The sequence below is a fragment of the Apiospora marii genome (assembly GCF_038362585.1).
Source record: "Apiospora marii strain CBS 49790 chromosome Unknown utg000013l_segment0_segment0, whole genome shotgun sequence".
NCBI lineage: Eukaryota > Fungi > Ascomycota > Sordariomycetes > Amphisphaeriales > Apiosporaceae > Apiospora > Apiospora marii.
In genome coordinates, this window is record NW_027117384.1 from 3374460 (window position 1) to 3390009 (window position 15550).

At 59.1% G+C, this 15550-nt stretch overlaps 5 protein-coding genes across 5 annotated transcripts; all 5 read right to left on the minus strand.

Annotated features, from left to right (window-relative positions):
• Positions 1–40: 40 nt before the first annotated feature.
• On the minus strand, positions 41–1976 carry PG985_016160 (cytochrome P450 monooxygenase-like protein; the record flags this gene model as incomplete). The annotated part of the gene is made up of 5 exons (XM_066835926.1): positions 41–821; positions 919–1239; positions 1302–1426; positions 1483–1678; positions 1744–1976. 5 exons carry the CDS (start codon positions 1974–1976, stop codon positions 41–43), a joined length of 1656 nt encoding a protein of 551 aa, XP_066677129.1.
• A 362-nt stretch (positions 1977–2338) lies between these two features.
• On the minus strand, positions 2339–2530 carry PG985_016161 (uncharacterized protein; the record flags this gene model as incomplete). The annotated part of the gene is made up of 1 exon (XM_066835927.1): positions 2339–2530. The coding sequence occupies one exon, from the start codon at positions 2528–2530 to the stop codon at positions 2339–2341; it is 192 nt and encodes a 63-aa protein (XP_066677130.1).
• A 108-nt stretch (positions 2531–2638) lies between these two features.
• On the minus strand, positions 2639–3951 carry PG985_016162 (endonuclease/exonuclease/phosphatase family protein; the record flags this gene model as incomplete). Its single annotated transcript, XM_066835928.1, has 3 exons — positions 2639–2816; positions 2931–3737; positions 3803–3951. 3 exons carry the CDS (start codon positions 3949–3951, stop codon positions 2639–2641), a joined length of 1134 nt encoding a protein of 377 aa, XP_066677131.1.
• A 624-nt stretch (positions 3952–4575) lies between these two features.
• PG985_016163 (uncharacterized protein) lies at positions 4576–6693 on the minus strand (the record flags this gene model as incomplete). Its single annotated transcript, XM_066835929.1, has 1 exon — positions 4576–6693. The coding sequence occupies one exon, from the start codon at positions 6691–6693 to the stop codon at positions 4576–4578; it is 2118 nt and encodes a 705-aa protein (XP_066677132.1).
• A 3648-nt stretch (positions 6694–10341) lies between these two features.
• Positions 10342–13879, minus strand: PG985_016164 (uncharacterized protein; the record flags this gene model as incomplete). The annotated part of the gene is made up of 2 exons (XM_066835930.1): positions 10342–12940; positions 13020–13879. The coding sequence occupies 2 exons, from the start codon at positions 13877–13879 to the stop codon at positions 10342–10344; spliced, it is 3459 nt and encodes a 1152-aa protein (XP_066677133.1).
• Positions 13880–15550: the final 1671 nt, after the last annotated feature.

Here is a 15550-nt window from a genome sequence, read left to right on the forward strand (position 1 = left end):
AATGCAGGACTTCATCACCTTCCTTCCCATCCTCCCAGCATCACCTGCGACGAAGCCGCACCCGCAACCCCCGATTATACGCCACCCCGCCCGCCACGACGTACGCCCCCGCGCCCAGCAGCTCCATGTCGAAGCACCGCACCACCTGCGGCAGCAGCTTCCACAGCTCCATGACCGCAATCTCCTTGCCCAGGCACACGCGGGGCCCCAAGCCAAACACGAACTGCGCAGCCTCCATCTCGGCCGCCTTTCTTTCTCCTTCTCCTTTCCCTTCCCCTTCCGCAGCTTGGGCCTCGGCCTCCAGCCACCGCTCCGGTCGGTACGTCAGGGGATCCGGCGCGTAGAGGGCCGGGTCTCGCTGCACCACGTAGGCGTTGGTCGTGACTTCGGTCCCGGGCGGGACGAGGACGCCGTCGATGCGTTTGGGAGTAGCCGCAGCTACGGAGCCGACCCCACGACCTGCGGACTTCGAGGACGAAGAAGACGAAGATGAAGAAACAGGAGTAAGACGCGCAAACAAGTTAGTAGCAGGCGGATTCAGCCGCAAAGCCTCCTTGATACAAGCTCCGAAGTAGGGCAGGTGCCTCCGCGCCTCCTCGTACGCGACGGGCTCGCTCAGCTTCCCCGCGCGCCCCGCCGCCTCGAGCTCTTGTCGGGCCTTGGCCAGCGCCCGCCCGCCGTCTTGTACTAGTAGGTAGCGCAGGGTGCTGCCCAGGGCGGTGGCCGTGGTGTCGGCGCCGGCCTGGATCAGCAGGGTGACGTGGGCGCGCTTCTGGACGGGCGTGAGGGGGGCGCCGGACTCGTCGCGGGCTTCGAGGCAGCTTGTCGGCCATTAGTATCGAGGTAGGTCAAAGATCAAATATGTACATGAGGTGCCCCTTTCTTGATACTCAAATAATACAAGAAGAACCGACTTACTACTGCAAGTAATCCGGCCGCTCCATGTAAAACGCCTCCCCCTCGGCCTCCATCTCGGCCTCGCGCCGGCCCACCTGCCGGTCGGCCTGGGCGTACAAGTACCCCATCCCGCGGCGGTCGTCGATGGACGGCAGGAAGTAGCCGGAAAGCCGGTCGTCGGCCAGGACGCGGCGCCGGAACCACTGCCAGCGGCCCGCGACGCCGAAGAAGTCGAGCCCCGCGCGCCACGACGCCAGCAGCCCGCGCTCGTCGCGGCCCTTCGCGACGAAGCCCCAGGGCTCCGTGAAGGAGACCATGGTCATGATGTCGGCGGCGAACTCGCTGGGTCGAGCCAGTGTCAGTTCCAAGGCTCTCATGAAAAACAAAAGTGATAAAAGGCTTACGCGACTTTGTCTGATAGCTCTACAACTTCTTCCCGCTCGGCGAGCTCCGTCATCTTGTCCACGAAGAGCCGGATCTGGTCGTCAAAGCGCGATTCCCAATTCTTCTTGAGATGGCCAATTGACCACTGGATGACACGTTAGACGGATACAAGGATACCAACTGAAATTGCGAATGACGCACCTGCGTGCCACCCAAGGCTTTCCGCAGCCTCCTGTGGGCCTCGCCGTCGCGCGTCGTGAAAAGATGCGGCGGCCCCAGCGCGCCGGTGCCGTAGAGCTCCGCCTTCAAGTTGCAGGCCGGGTCCGCGTAGATGTCCTTCAGCGCCGACGGCCGGGGAAGAGCAGCATGGACGGGGCGATCCGGATCGGGGTATCCGCTAGGGAGCAGGTCAGTCATAGGTAGACTCATTCATGCCATCTGGTAGGTAAGAGCTGAGTGAACCTACTTCCGTACTTCTCCGTCAGGCCGAGCAGCCACTGCGGCTCGACTCGTCGCCAGGAGATGATGGCCGACGTGAGCGACGTCGCCGCCGCATACCAAGGGCCGGGGAACTTGGACAGAGGGTGCAGGTAGACATTGCGGACGATCCGGATGGCAGCGGCCGAGAGGGACCCCACAAGCAGCAGCCCGAGGATGTGGCCCCAAGAAAGCTCGCGAAGCAGTGAGCTGGACATGGCTATTGATGAAAGACAGCAAGGTGCTTTGCTTTTAATGGTTCCGCAGTCTCGTACGGTCGAAGATAATTTTGCAATCAAGAATGTGACATATACTGAAGAGATCGGCCGAGTCCCAGCTTAAAAGGAGGTGTCAAATGCACACAAGACGGGATCAACATCTCTACACGAGGCTGTCGTCAATCGCGGGGAAATTCTGCATCATGCCTGCCTGCATGCCTAACGTACCCAAGAAGATTCTACACGAACCATGCGCATCTTCATTGCAACGGCCCGGGCCTATCAGGAGTGGCATTAGCTAATGTGACAGGTCGGGAGGGGGGGGTTGACCAAGAATCTGGATGGTTCGAGTGGTTGATGATCTATCCGACTTTGGGCAGGCCCGATGCAACGTCGCGCCCGGTTACGGGACCGAGCAGGGAATGGGTGCTTTGATTGGCAAACGCAGTTCTAGGCTGGAAATGGCGCAGGCTATTGCAATCGGCTGTCTTGCTGATGGTGATGGGTATGAGGCCGATGTCATCCAGCGTAACCATCAGAGATTCGGTAGACATCATGTCAAAGGCAGTGAGCAACTGTAACACAGCTTGACGTATCCAAGTGCCATGCGTAGCATTCCTAATTCCCGAGAAGAAGAAGAGGAAGGGCTGTTAATCATGCCATCACTCTCTCCTTTCGGGGTCCGCAACCACCTCAAACTCGGCCATGACGCCGATGCGATCCGTGATCCAAGCCTTCTCGTACCCCAGCTCGCGCATACTCCTCGCCTCCTTGGCCTTGGCCGGCGGCAGCTCGAGGCCGGCCCCAAACGTGTGGAACCCCAGCAGCCGCAGCGCGCCGCTCCCGTCAAAGTAGCAGACCTTGTCCCGGCGCGCGCATCCCACCTCCCCCTTTACCAGAGCCAGACTCAGGCTCTTCTTCCGCCTCTCCCCCCATACCGGATCCTCCTCTCACTCTTCTCCTCCGCCCTCCTGTGCCGGCCGCCGCGGCGCCTGCGGGCCCCATGTGTAGCCCCCGGGCGCGTCTTCCTCCCCGCCGAGCGCGAGGTACGCGTCCCGCAGCCCCAGGTCCGCGGGCAGCGTCCGGTCGTAGTCCCGCACCGCGCGGAAGTCGCCCGCCGCAATACCCGCCGCCACGCCGGTACTACCATCTTTCAGCAGCCCGGCCACGCGGCGCATCTGCGCCGGCCGCACCGTCGGCGGCGTCGTCCTCGTCCTCGTCTTCGTCGGGTCTGCCTCTGCCTTGGTCACGCCGCCGTCGAGGTGCGTGGTGCACAGCCGGATCGTCCTGCGGGCCCGGGGCCCTCCCGGCGCCAACGCGGCGGCCATCGAGACGTCCACGCAGAACGCGTCGCGCGCCATGGCCGTCTCGGGGTAGTGCACCCGAAACACCCGCGACGGCGGCAGCCGGCGGTCGATGAGCATAGTCGTAAGGAGGGCCGGCTTCGCCGGCCGCAGGTCCGTCATGAAGAAGTTATCCCGCACCCGCGGCCGCTCCGCCATGACCCTCAGGTCCTCCTGCAGACAGCCCTGCAGGACGACGACGGTGGCCGTGGTGCCCGACAGCGGCCGCGCCCGCCGGTCGATGCCCGTCGCCGCCTCGAGCGCGCGCAGGGCGGCCGTCATGCGCGTCTTGCGGACGCGGGGGACGGGGACCATAAAGTCGAGGTTCCAGCTGTACACGGCCAGCTTGCAGAGCTGCCCGCCTCCTACATGGTGGGCCTTTTGCGTCCCTGCCGTCCGTGGTTCCCACTTGGGCTTCCTGGAATTGTAGATGTAGTAATTTTGGCGGATCGGGTCTCCGGGTTCGGCCGGCGACTGGTCTACCTTCTAAGCCATTTTTTCAGATAATACCCATGGCGCTCCTCCGTCGTGGGGGCCAACCCGAGTTTCTTGAGTTCTTTCTTGTATGCTCGGGCGGCGTGTTTGGCAGCGCCGCGTGCGGCACCTCCCATGCGACTACAAGAAGAGTGCATTGTTTCGAACGAGCATGAACCTTTACTTCGCTAGCACACTTGTTCAATTCATTGCCCGACGGCGACTGCTCCGGCGGGGCTAAAGACGGTGAAACGGCAAGACGATTGTGGGCAGCTGTGTAGCAAGAGGTAAGTTATGAGCTTCAGTAAGGTACGCTGCCATCGGTACCCTAAAAGAATGTTCCCCGCCTTGGCCGTCAGTGTACCCACCACGTCCAGCTTCCACAGCCCCTGGGCCCTACCTTACCCCCAGCGTCCAACCAACCGCAGCGCCACCATCATCAGAAAAACATATCACCCAACATCATTGAGAACACGGCACCACAAGACAACCTCAGGTATGGAATAATCCTCAATTGGTCTGATTCAAAAGCACTGTCTGTATAGTACAGCAAACAACGAAAGGGGGTATGCAGAACAAAGCCAATCAATGCAGCCGCCTAGCCGCCTAGGGGGGATATACCACCCCCTAGCCCTAGCCATACCGAAAAAGAGAAACTCCATGAGATGCAAGTTTAATCCAAACTTCATTAAGTAGTAGTCCCGTCCCCTCTCTTTCTCCCTTTCCCCCTTTTCTCTTTCCTTGTTCCTCTTGATTACCCCGTGCTAAACAAACCGAACCTCCTAACTCCGATCCGGCTGCATCGAAGGAATCGTCGACAGGTGGTTGTGCAGCCGCTGCGCGTGCTCCTCGTGATGCAGACCCACGTCGCCGACATCATCCACATCCGCCTCGCCGCGCGGTCCCTCGTGGCTGTTGCGCCCGCTCGGCGCCCGGCTGTGGTTCGCGCTCGCCACGCGGCTGTGGGCGCGCTCAGCCGCGTGCCGGCTGGCGTAGTACGAGCTGCGCCGGCTGCTGGGGCCGAACCGGTCGCGACCCAAGCCCGGTCGGGTGGGCGTCTTAGCCCCCGAGGGCGTAGCAGTACCGGAGCGGTTGTGGTGGGCGGGTGTAGCAACCCCGGAAGAGTCGGCAATGTCGTAGGTGTCCGACGTATCGTTGTGACGACCGACAGAGGCGGCAGCACCAGCAGGGCCCGCACGCGAGGGTCGGCGTGAAGCCCCCGTACTGGCGTGGGAGTGGGTCCGCACCAGACTGAGGCGGCGCCCCTGGTACTCTTCGTTGCCCGAGGCCAGGCTCTGGGCGAACGGCGAGCGCTTGCGCAGGGCGGGGCCCTTCCAGTAGATGATGTAGACGGCGGCGACCAGCAGGAACGAGATGCAGAACAGGATGGTCGAGGCGTAGGGCAGGTTCATGCCCTTCTCGGCCCCAATGTTGGAGTAGAAGGGCGTCGCCGGCACCGTCAGCACACCCGCCAGGAAGTCGCGCGCCCAGCCGTTGCCGCCCGTCGCCGACGCCGAGTAGGGGCCGTACGCGCAGATCATGTAGTCGATCGTCGCCATGTAGATGGCGTAGTTGGCGATGCCGATGACGGCGCTGCCGAACATGGTGCCTATCCAGTGCAGGGGCGGGCCGGTGCTGGTCCAGGCGAAGATGATGAGGCCGATGGGCAGGCAGGGCGCCAGGTACAGCAGCCACGACAGCCGCGACTCGTACTGGGCGTGCTCGTCGTCGGGGTTGCGGGCGCGGGCGCGCTTGTTGCGCTTGATGGCCGGCAGGAACGTCAGCCAGGCAATGACGTAGCCGATGCCGATGGGGATGAAGGCCAGGCCGATCTGCGAGGCGCTGAAGCCCCACTGCTTGTAGACGAGCGCGAACGACTGGATCATCATGAAGATCAGGGCGTCGGCGAAACCCGAGAGCAGCGACAGGACCAGCACAATGGGCTCCGTCAGGAACATGCGGAAGGGCCGGAGCCAGGTGTAGATGAGCTCCTTGACGGTGAAGCGCTGCCAGAACGACTCGATCTCGTCGGGACCGTAGCAGTTGGGGTCCTCGCCCGTCTTGCGCCGCTTCTTGGCAATCTTGTTGAGCATGATGGTCGTGCGCGTCTCGGGCACCGTCAGGAAATGCAGGATCTGCACGAACCCGCCAAAGATGAGCTGGATCCAGATGGTCCAGCGCCAGTGCAGGTACTGCTCCACGAACCCGCCGATGATGGGGCCAAGAATAGAGCCGCCCACCGACGAGAAAACGATGTAGGCCACGGCGTACTGCTGGTGGTCGCCGTCGAACATATCAGCGATCATTCCGAGCGTGACACTGCCACCGGCTGACGACAACCCGCCCAGGCACCGTCCGACAATGAGGCTGGCAAAGTTGGGCGCCAGCGCGACAGGCAGGCAGAAAATGTTGACAAGGAACAGCGACAATTGGAGGACAGGCTTGCGGCCAAACTCCTCGGACCAGGGCGCCCAGAGCTCGCAGCCAAAGGCGTAGAAGATGAGAAAGACGGCGGCGCCGGCGCGGGCCGCCTGCTCGCTGACGCCAAACTCCTCGGAGATGCCGCCGAGGCCGTTGGAGTAGAGCGACGTGTTGAAGTTCATCGACGTCTGCACCAGGAAAATCACGCTCAGGATCCACCACTTCTTCCACTCCGGAAAGGCGTAGCCGAGCTGCTCCTCGACGTCTTCCTCCTTGAGCTCGCGCTTGCCGGCGTTGGCCGCCGCCTTTTCCTGGGCGAGGCGCTCCTTGCGGGCGCCGACCGTCTCGTTGGCGGGCTTCAGCGGCCCGGTGTGTTCCTTTTCGGCGAGGCCATTGTGGTTAGCGTGGCCGCCGTTGTGGCCGTAAGTCGAAGACTCGGACCCCAAGGCCGTCTTCTCGCTGTCGGTGGGAGCCACCATGGTAGGGATGGCTGGGTGGCAACAACAGTTCCGAGGGACAGCAGTCAGTCAGTTACTCAGCGGATTACCGCATATGACTATGGGGTGTGGGAAGAATGTTGTCAAGGGATGGTAAGTCAGAGACACGACCACTTTTGTTTTTTTCCTAAGGGGGGTTCCCCAGATTTAAGTATGTTGGGGACCAACGAGTCGCGTGGAGGGCAGCAAGACTTTTTGCGGAGAGGTCGGTGCAGCTTCCTAGTTTCCTCGTTTCCTCGTGCAGTTTGTCATCAGAAAAGAAAAACCGGGGGAGCCGTGATATGGTGCGGTTGAACGTATGAGGAAAAGGAAAGGCGGCAAGCGAGCGTGTCGGAGCCAAGGCCAGAGGTGTGGGAACCGCCCATCTGGTATGCAACCTACAGCCAGGTTGCCTTGTTGCTGCTACTAATACTTACAAGTACTAGCTTCGAAACTCGCCCGTAGCTGCGCAAAAGTCGGGGCCAAGGACAGGGAAGCGGAAAGGGCTGGCTTGCAGGAGGCAGAAAGGCGCGCAACCGCAAAGAACGGGATCATCACGTCATAAGCAAGTAAGGAACCAGAGGCCACTTCCTTCCTGGCAGACCTGCAGACCTGAATGCAGCATGTAGATAGGTGACCACAAGTCATACGCTCAGCTCCCGCGTCAGGTCAAGGGCAGGGGCGAGGTCAAGATCCAAGTAAATGGGCCATACTGGAGAAGCGCCATAGCCAGTGAAGGTGAGATGAGATGGGATGAGACGCTCGCTGGACGCATGCAGACTGGCGAATGCAAATCCCACTGCCGATCTCGTCGAGTCTGTTTTTGCCTCACCCTGTGCGCTGAAATCCCACCTCGACACCTTTTCAGATACGCCGCATTCGACATGGTACATGTGCAGGCAGGCAGTAGGTACGACGGAAAAGAACTCGACCATCGAAAGTTGTGTCTCTAATCGGGCCATCTGCTCCAGCAATCCCCCAGCAACGGACCCGCAATGACGCAGATTCCGCGATCCGACTTTGTGGGGACTCCGACTGGGGGAATGAGCACCTAACAGAAATCCTGGCTCCTTGTTCTGGCAGTAGCAACAAGGGACAGGCAGAAAACGGCATCGACAGAGCTAGCTACCTAGTAGCGGGAGGGAAAGATGCAGCCCGTGTCATGTCCTAGCTTGCCGCGTTCGTTGGCGTTGGCGATCAACTCAAGCATCTTCTTCGGCTGCCGAGGTCCTGTAAGCTGCTGGGCATCTGGGCATCTCTTGGAAATTTGAGATTCCCGCACTTGGCTCATTCCCAAGACCAACCAAGCCTTTTGCACAATCCATGCAATGGCAATTGGGGTGGTTGGTTTAGGTGCCACAGACTACTTTATTACAAACAAGTGTGTGCGTGTGCGGATGCTGACCGCTGACTCTGAGCCGCGCAGGAGAGGACAAGCGATGGGAAACGAGCAGTCAAGTCAACGTCATCCCAAACTTATCCGTCACGCGACAGGGCAGGGTTTATTCCCATATCTTGAAATGAGCCATTAAGCATTGGATCCTTTGGTGGTCGCACAAACCCTCTCAGCCTCTCTACTGTACCATTTGCAGAAATCCTTCGTGAGCTCTTCCCTCCATGATATCATCACGCCGAGGCAAGTGGATACTGTCAGATTAAGAAACGAACGGTGAAAAAAAAGGAAACAGAAAGAGTTCGAGCTGGTGGTCGCTCTCTCTGGCCGACTTGGGCCAATTTGGGAGGTTTTAACAGCCAGGCGCTTATTCCCCTCGCACCCTGGTCCCAGTTCAGTGAGCCTCTCTCTCCCCCACTGAACCAAACCACTGAGGGAAAGAAAACCCACTGTTTTGCTGTCTCTTTCGGGCAGTTTTCCCCATCCCCAGTCTCCCAGTTCATTGCGTGCGCGTTGACCAGAAGAGCGAGCCCATGGGGCAAGGGTGGGAGAGTGGCAGGAAACGAAGATGCCCCGGGGATGCCGGCGCATTCTCGGCCGCTTTTCCCTTCTCCATTCACTTTCACTAATGCTCAAAATCAGTCGATCATCTCCCAACAACTCTATTCGCGTTCCATCCTGTTTACATGTTACCTAGGTAGTTCTTTTCGTCCCATTCATTTTTCTATGTACGTGCCAGTATTGAAAAAGAGCCTCGCTGCCAACATGCGAAAGCCAAAATGCCATTTCCATTTTCCCATGTTCACTGACATCCATGTTGCCTTCTAAAAAACCCAGCCACCCACCGGCCTGCCCTGAGAAGCGGTCCAATCTGCTCGTCGATCAGGATGGCCAAGAACCGCCGCCAAAAAGCTTAGGCCGACGTGGACTCTTGGCTTGCCAATCACTAAATTCTCATCCCGCGGCCCCCTTCCTGGTGGATCGCCACTATTCCCGGGCGCCTTGGGGAGCTTGGCTAGCTTGGCAGCGTTTGATTCGGCTGGCGGGCGTTGGAATCCCTACTCTTTGTATGTAACCCACCAAGCACCGATGGCTCTGCCACTATTTACGTAAATGTCAGCTTCGGCTGCCTTGTGCTGTTCATAATAAAGTAACATGCATACAGCTTGGATTATTATCGCATACCGTGGAAATCACATCTACTCTTTTCGAGACGTATCCCCTTGATTGCGAAATACTGTTTTTGAACGGTAGGAACAGCGTCTGGTCTAATTGGATTCATATGTCTTCAGACGATGAGAGTTCACACGCTGTCGAGAATCTACAACTCGCCCAGGTTACAACACCCCCGGACATGTCGAGAGCTCTCTGCTCCTTCAGCAGTGAATTGCAATCAAGGGGATAAGAAGCACAGCATGGTACTCGCAGCACCCGCTTGGACAAACACTCATCCAGGTCGTTCCCGGAGAACCAGACGCCCGCCTCTTCTTCGTCATTTGCACTCTCGGTCTGTCGGTCAAGTGACACCCATTCATCCATCAAACAAAATTGTACGATGTCGAAATGCTTCGTGAATTCACCTAAGAACCAAGTATAGAAGAGGGGGTCAAAATACAGTAAGTAAACCAAACGCTTCCTCGCCATGATTCAGCCAGACCGTCCGTCCGTCTTTCGCCATACGAGGTGTATATTAGTTAGAAAGGACATGGTAGGCAACCGACCAACCAACCCGTTGGCTTCTTGCACACCGTTCTCCGCTTCCTCTTCTTCATCTCCTTCTTCACTCAACCCACGTTCAACGCAGCACAAGACGAGCAATGCCAGAATTATAAAATAAAAAAAAGAGATGGAAATTTGCATGTCATCGCTCGGGGGTATATGTCAGTAATCGTAAAAAGAGAGTGATCCGAAAGGCCTTCCTTCTGTCCTTCCCCCTGAACAGCCTTTATCCCAGTGTGTAGTGTAGTGTGGTGTGTAGAGTGTGTGCGTGCGTGATGTGTTTACCTCCTTCCCCCCAGCCGATGCCTATTTTTTCCCACCTCCCCCCGTAGTCGTCGCGTTACTTAGTTACATTTCCTTTCTTGCTCATCCTTGCATCATGACGACGGGATGGGGGCACGTGTCGTGTGCCATCTTCTCTCCGTCATGCGATGCAGATGCATATACAATCCCCCACCGTCCTCCGGCCCCGTCCTATCTTATACTCCCCATATCCATATCAACCAGTCAATGACGACATCCTCGACCTCCTCGGCGCTTCACAACTCGTCGCGGATATGGTCGACCGTCTCCTTGACCAGCTCCGTCATGGAGCTAGCCGAGTCGGCGACATTGCTGGCGGCCGAGGCGGCCGCTTCCGTGGCCTCGCTCATGGCGCTGGAGGCCGTCGCACTCGCCGCGCCGTACACGCCGGCAAGGCGCGCAAAGACGGACTCGGTCACGGTCGGCTCCTTGCCCACAATGAGCTCGGAAACCAGGGAGCTGACGACCGAGTACTGCGTGGCGGCCGCGTCGGTGGCCGATCCGGCGTACTCGCCCGCGACTGAGTTGGCCGACGACAGGGAGTCGGCGGCAGCACCGGTGGCCGAGGCAGCGTAGTCGCCTGCCTGAGAGGCATAGTCGCCCGCGGCCGAGTAGAGGTTCTCGTACCAGGGGGTCGGGGTAGGTGCGCCGTAAACTTGCGAGCTGACTTGGCTGACGAGGAAGTCCCAGTTGGCGGCAACCGAGTCGCCGGCCGAGGAAGCAGTATCACCCGCAGCCGAGGCAGCCGACGCCGCAGCTTCACTGGCCGCCGAAGCCACAGATGAGGCAGACTCGCCCGCAACCGAGGCGATGGAGCTGGCAGTGCCCTGCACGTCGGTAGGGGTGGGCGTGGCCGTCATGGAGCTCACGGCCGTGGAGGCAGCCGAGAGGAACTCGGCGTAGCGAGCATGGGCGACACCGAGCCCGGCGTAGTAGTTGTGCTTGGCCTGGTCCAGCATCTTGGCGGCACGCTCCGACGGGGTGCTGGGCGTGGGCTCGGCGGCCCCGATGGCCACCTTGGCGTTCTCGAACTGCTCGCCGGCCCAGCTGACCGAGTCCTGGAGGTTCTGCTGGGCGATGGACTGCACTCTCTCCCAGTCCACCGAGGGCATGGTGGGCATGTCGGGCATCCACTTGGTCGTGGGCGTTCCGTAGATGCCCTCCGAGGCGGCCGTGGCGGCGTTCTGGAGGCGCGAGTTGGCAGTCGCCAGGGCGTCAAAGTAGCCCTGCGAGACCGAGCTGAACATTTGCTCGTGGGCGGGCTTGGGCGTTCCGCTGACCTGCACCGAGACGACCGACATGGCGCTCGAGTACTTGTCAGCAGCTTGGGCAATGGCGCTGGTGTAGGCCGCCTGCGCAGCCGAGGAGACGCTGGCAGCGGCGTCCGTCGGCAGGGCAGACATGGCGGTGGACAGCAGATTATCATCGTCGTCGTACTCGTCCAGGATGGGCTTTCTCGACGGGACCGACTGAGCAGCGGCGCCGAACATAGCGGACTTAACGCTGGGCGTGGCGGATCCGGCCGAGGAGCTGGGATGGTCGGGAGTGGCGACAATGGATTCCTCAACTTGCTCGGGACCGTCAACGACGTCGGGGGTAGGCAGAGGCTCGACGGACTCGGCAGCATTGGTGGCAGCGCTGGCGGGCTTGGAGGACGACAGGTCAGAAGCACTCTCGGTGGGCTCAGAAGCCATGCTCTCCAGGGGAGGAACAGCAGAAGTCTCGACATCGACATCGTCGGCGGCGTCCGTGGATGGCTTGACAGCGCTTGAGGCACCTTCGCTAATAGCTTCGCCAACGGACTCGACGCTCTCCTCGACCTTACCGGCAGCATCGTGCATAACCTTTTGGGCATCGTCAGCCGCCTCCTTCAGGGCCTCGGCGGCCTTCTTCTCCGCCGCCTCGGCCGCGAGCTTCATGGTGCTGGCGTCAAAGTCGTCGGTGTAGTCGCCGGCCACCGCCTTCCAGGCCACCACCTGCTTCAGGCTGCCGAGCTCCTGGGCCGCCTCGGCCGCCACGGCCATGCCCTCGTTCTCAATGTCGGTGCCGGCCGTCTGGACCTTGGGCAGGCTGGGGTGGGTGGTGACCAGGACCTTGAGGTCGTCGGTCCACTCGTCCAGGCGCGCGCGCAGCTGGTGGTACTTCTGCCAGTCCTTGTAGGTGACGCCGTCCATCCAGGCCCACTTCATGCCCAGCTTCTGGAGGGCCAGGTCGCGGATGCTCTCGAGGATGCTGATGTGCTCCTGGGCGATGGCTGTCACGGCTTCCTCCGTCTCCTCCTCGTACTTCTGGCGCCAGGTGCGGATAGCCTGGGCCTGATCTCTAATCTTCAGCCCAGAGGCCCGCACGGCGTTGGCCACTTCTTGCTCGAGCTGCGACGCATCCGTCTCGGCGCCGGCGTCGCGATGCTTCTCGAGAATGCTGAGGAGGTTCTTCTTCAGGGCGCTCAGCTCCGTCTTGACCGTCTCGTCGAGCTTGGACAGAAGAGACTGGCCCACGACGCCGGCCTCCTCCTTGATCAGTCGGTCGGCGATGTCCTGAACACGGCCCTCGATCTCTTCGGCAGATTCCTCGGCGGCCTTGGTAAACTTTCCTTGCCACAGCTCCAGGTCTTCGGCGACCGTCTTGGCGGCAGCGGCGCGGACATCGTCCTTGGAGGGCTCGCTACCGTCTGGGTTGATCTTGACTTCGACAGAGGCAGATGGCTCGACCTCATCATCCACGGAAGAGGCGGCAGACTCGGGCTCGGGGGTAGCCGCGGCGGCCTTGGAGGTAACGGTCGAGGAATCGGACGAGGAGACGGAGGCGGTGGGCTTCACAAAAGCAGACTTGATGCTGGATCTACCATTTTGATTAGTAAAAATCCTCTATATGTATATACACTATATATTGTTTTTTGACGGGAGGCTCTTACGAGTCGGTCTCATCGTTGAAGGTCTTGGTCCTCTTGTCCTGGTGGCGCCCGAGGCGCTCCATGATGCGTGCCACCTGCGGGTCGACGGTCTTGACGTAGACGTTCTTGACACGGGGCCAAACCACGCCGTCGAGGAAGACGTAGGTCTTGTTCCAGGCCCACAGGGTAGTCGGGACGGCGGTGTCTACGGTGAAGGTCGAGGCCATGCCGTAGCCCTGGAGGGCATACGGCTGGACGAAGAGGTAGGCGGGGAGCACGACGTCGTTGTACGTCTGCTGGGCGTTGGTCTTGGCGACGGTGTAGTAGGGCGCGACGGCCTCGGTGACCTTGTTGACGTGCGGCGCGGCGTTCTTGTCGTACTGGACCTTGGCCAGGGCCTGGTACTTGAGGAGCTGCGGCTGCACCGTCTTCTCCCATTGGGCCTTGCTCAGGGTCTGGGCCTTCTCGAGCTGGGGCCCGCCATACTTGACGGCGTAGGTGCGCGCGGGGGTGATGACGGTGCGGTTGACGGTGCCGTAGTAGGGCTTGGCGAGCTCGACGTAGGGGGCGGCGTAGGCGTCGTAGTAGGGCGTCAGGTGCGGCGAGACGACCTCCTTGAGCTGGAAGTAGGGCTTGCAGACCTTGGGGGAGGATTCGTTCAGGTCGGTTATCGAGGCCGGGCAGCGGAACAGGATGCTGATGATGGAGTACCACGTCAGCAGCCTCGCCGTGATGCTGATGAGGCGCGCCAGGAAGCCGTTCTTCTTCTTGTCGGCACGCTTAATCGGAGGAGTCCGTTGGCGCGTCGCTGCGGATTTGCCGTTGGGTTGGGAGAGGCCGTTGACCGAACCATTGGTATGGCCGTTCTTTTTTCCCGCCATGATGGATGGAGGGGAGGCAACTGCTGCCAGGCGAAGGATGGGTGGTTTTTTATGATTTTCTTCCCTCTGTTCTCCAAAAATAAGAATCTAGTGACAAACCCAAGCTCTGTTATATAGCATGCAGTGCTTTTTTTATTCTGCACCAGTAGCTCTCGTCAAAAGATGGAGAGCAGCAAGCGACAGAAATTTCGAACCCGTCGATGTGGTGGGAAAGATGGGCGAGGGTGGGAAGTGGTGACAAAAGTCGGAAGCTGGAGGGATCTCGCTCGGATCGCCTGGTGATGCCAGCAAAGCAAAAAAGAAGCGGATAAGATAGCGAGCACAGCAATCAGTCGATGGTGCGACAATGCTGGACGGGAGGGAAAGTGGTGTGGGAGTGGGTTTGGGTTGCTGCCGGGGGTGATGTTGTCAGTTTCCGGAGCCAGGCAAGGGTACTTGGTTGTTGTTTTTGCAGATGATGTTGGATGCAGGCAGAGCTTCTCAAACCCCCTCTTTTGGAATCCTGGCCAGGCAAGAAACAATTGTGTGTAGGCGATGAATGAAGATCAATATGAAGCAAGGGATGATTATTGTTCGGTGAGAAGGGCATCAACCAACAATTACATCAAAACCCTTCCAATCATTTCGGATTCGTCATTTGTGTATTTCTGGTCGGGCCAAACAAGCTTGAGCTCTCTCTCACACACACCTTGTACCTGCAATTGACGAGGTATGACGCAGTGGGGCGTTCGCAGAAGCGGGAATCCACAGATTGGCTACGTCGACCAGGACGAACTGGGGTAGCTGCATATGAGGTAGATGATGTCGTTCGTGGATATGATAATCAACTAGGACTGCGCACAATTCAAGATACTTATCGAGAGTAGCTGAGCTGAGGTTGGGGAATGTGTTGAGGCCGGATGCAAGCAAGTAGGCAAGTAGGTATGGAAGTAATGGCAAAGGAAAAGTGACACTGCCTCCGGGTACACTGAGTAACTGTGACTTACCTCGATCAGAAACGCGGAGCTCGGGTGTAACCTGTTGGCCTGGGAGCTATGACTGACAGTTCGCTTATTGACTTGCTGCAGTGCTGCTACTTGAAAGAGGAGAAGCACGTGCCGAGGTTCGTGAGAATGAGACGAAGAGGGAGACGAAGGCCAAAAAACAGGTATCTCGAATCTCAAGTTGCGATATCGAACATTGAACCAGAAGAAACGAGTCGGGTCCGTGTTGGTCGACTTATCTACTATGTAATCTTCGTACCTCTCACTTCTCACCCTCGCCGTCCTTCATGATAATCCCCGATGTTCCAGCTTCTTCTCCCTAGCCTCGACGGTTGCAGCCTTTAGCGTGACACCTTGCCGACACAGAGACGTCATTAGCCTGTTGCTGAAGACCACTCCCACCCCCCAACTTTCTTTGCCTACCACCGATCCGATCCGGTTGGATGCGCCAAGCACGGTGAGCTGCATGGCGCGTATGGCCAACCATCTTGGAAAATACCCGTCATCAGATAACGAACATGTTCATGATATTGCAGGCGGTGATATGAGCTAGTATGAGGGCAAGGATGCTGGTGGTTTGGGAACGTACGTGTCCAGCCAAAGTGGCTCTTGACTTTTGTTTGAACGGCATCCAACTTTAAATCCATCAATATTTACTATCTTGATACTGGCCCCTGACGTTCTCAAG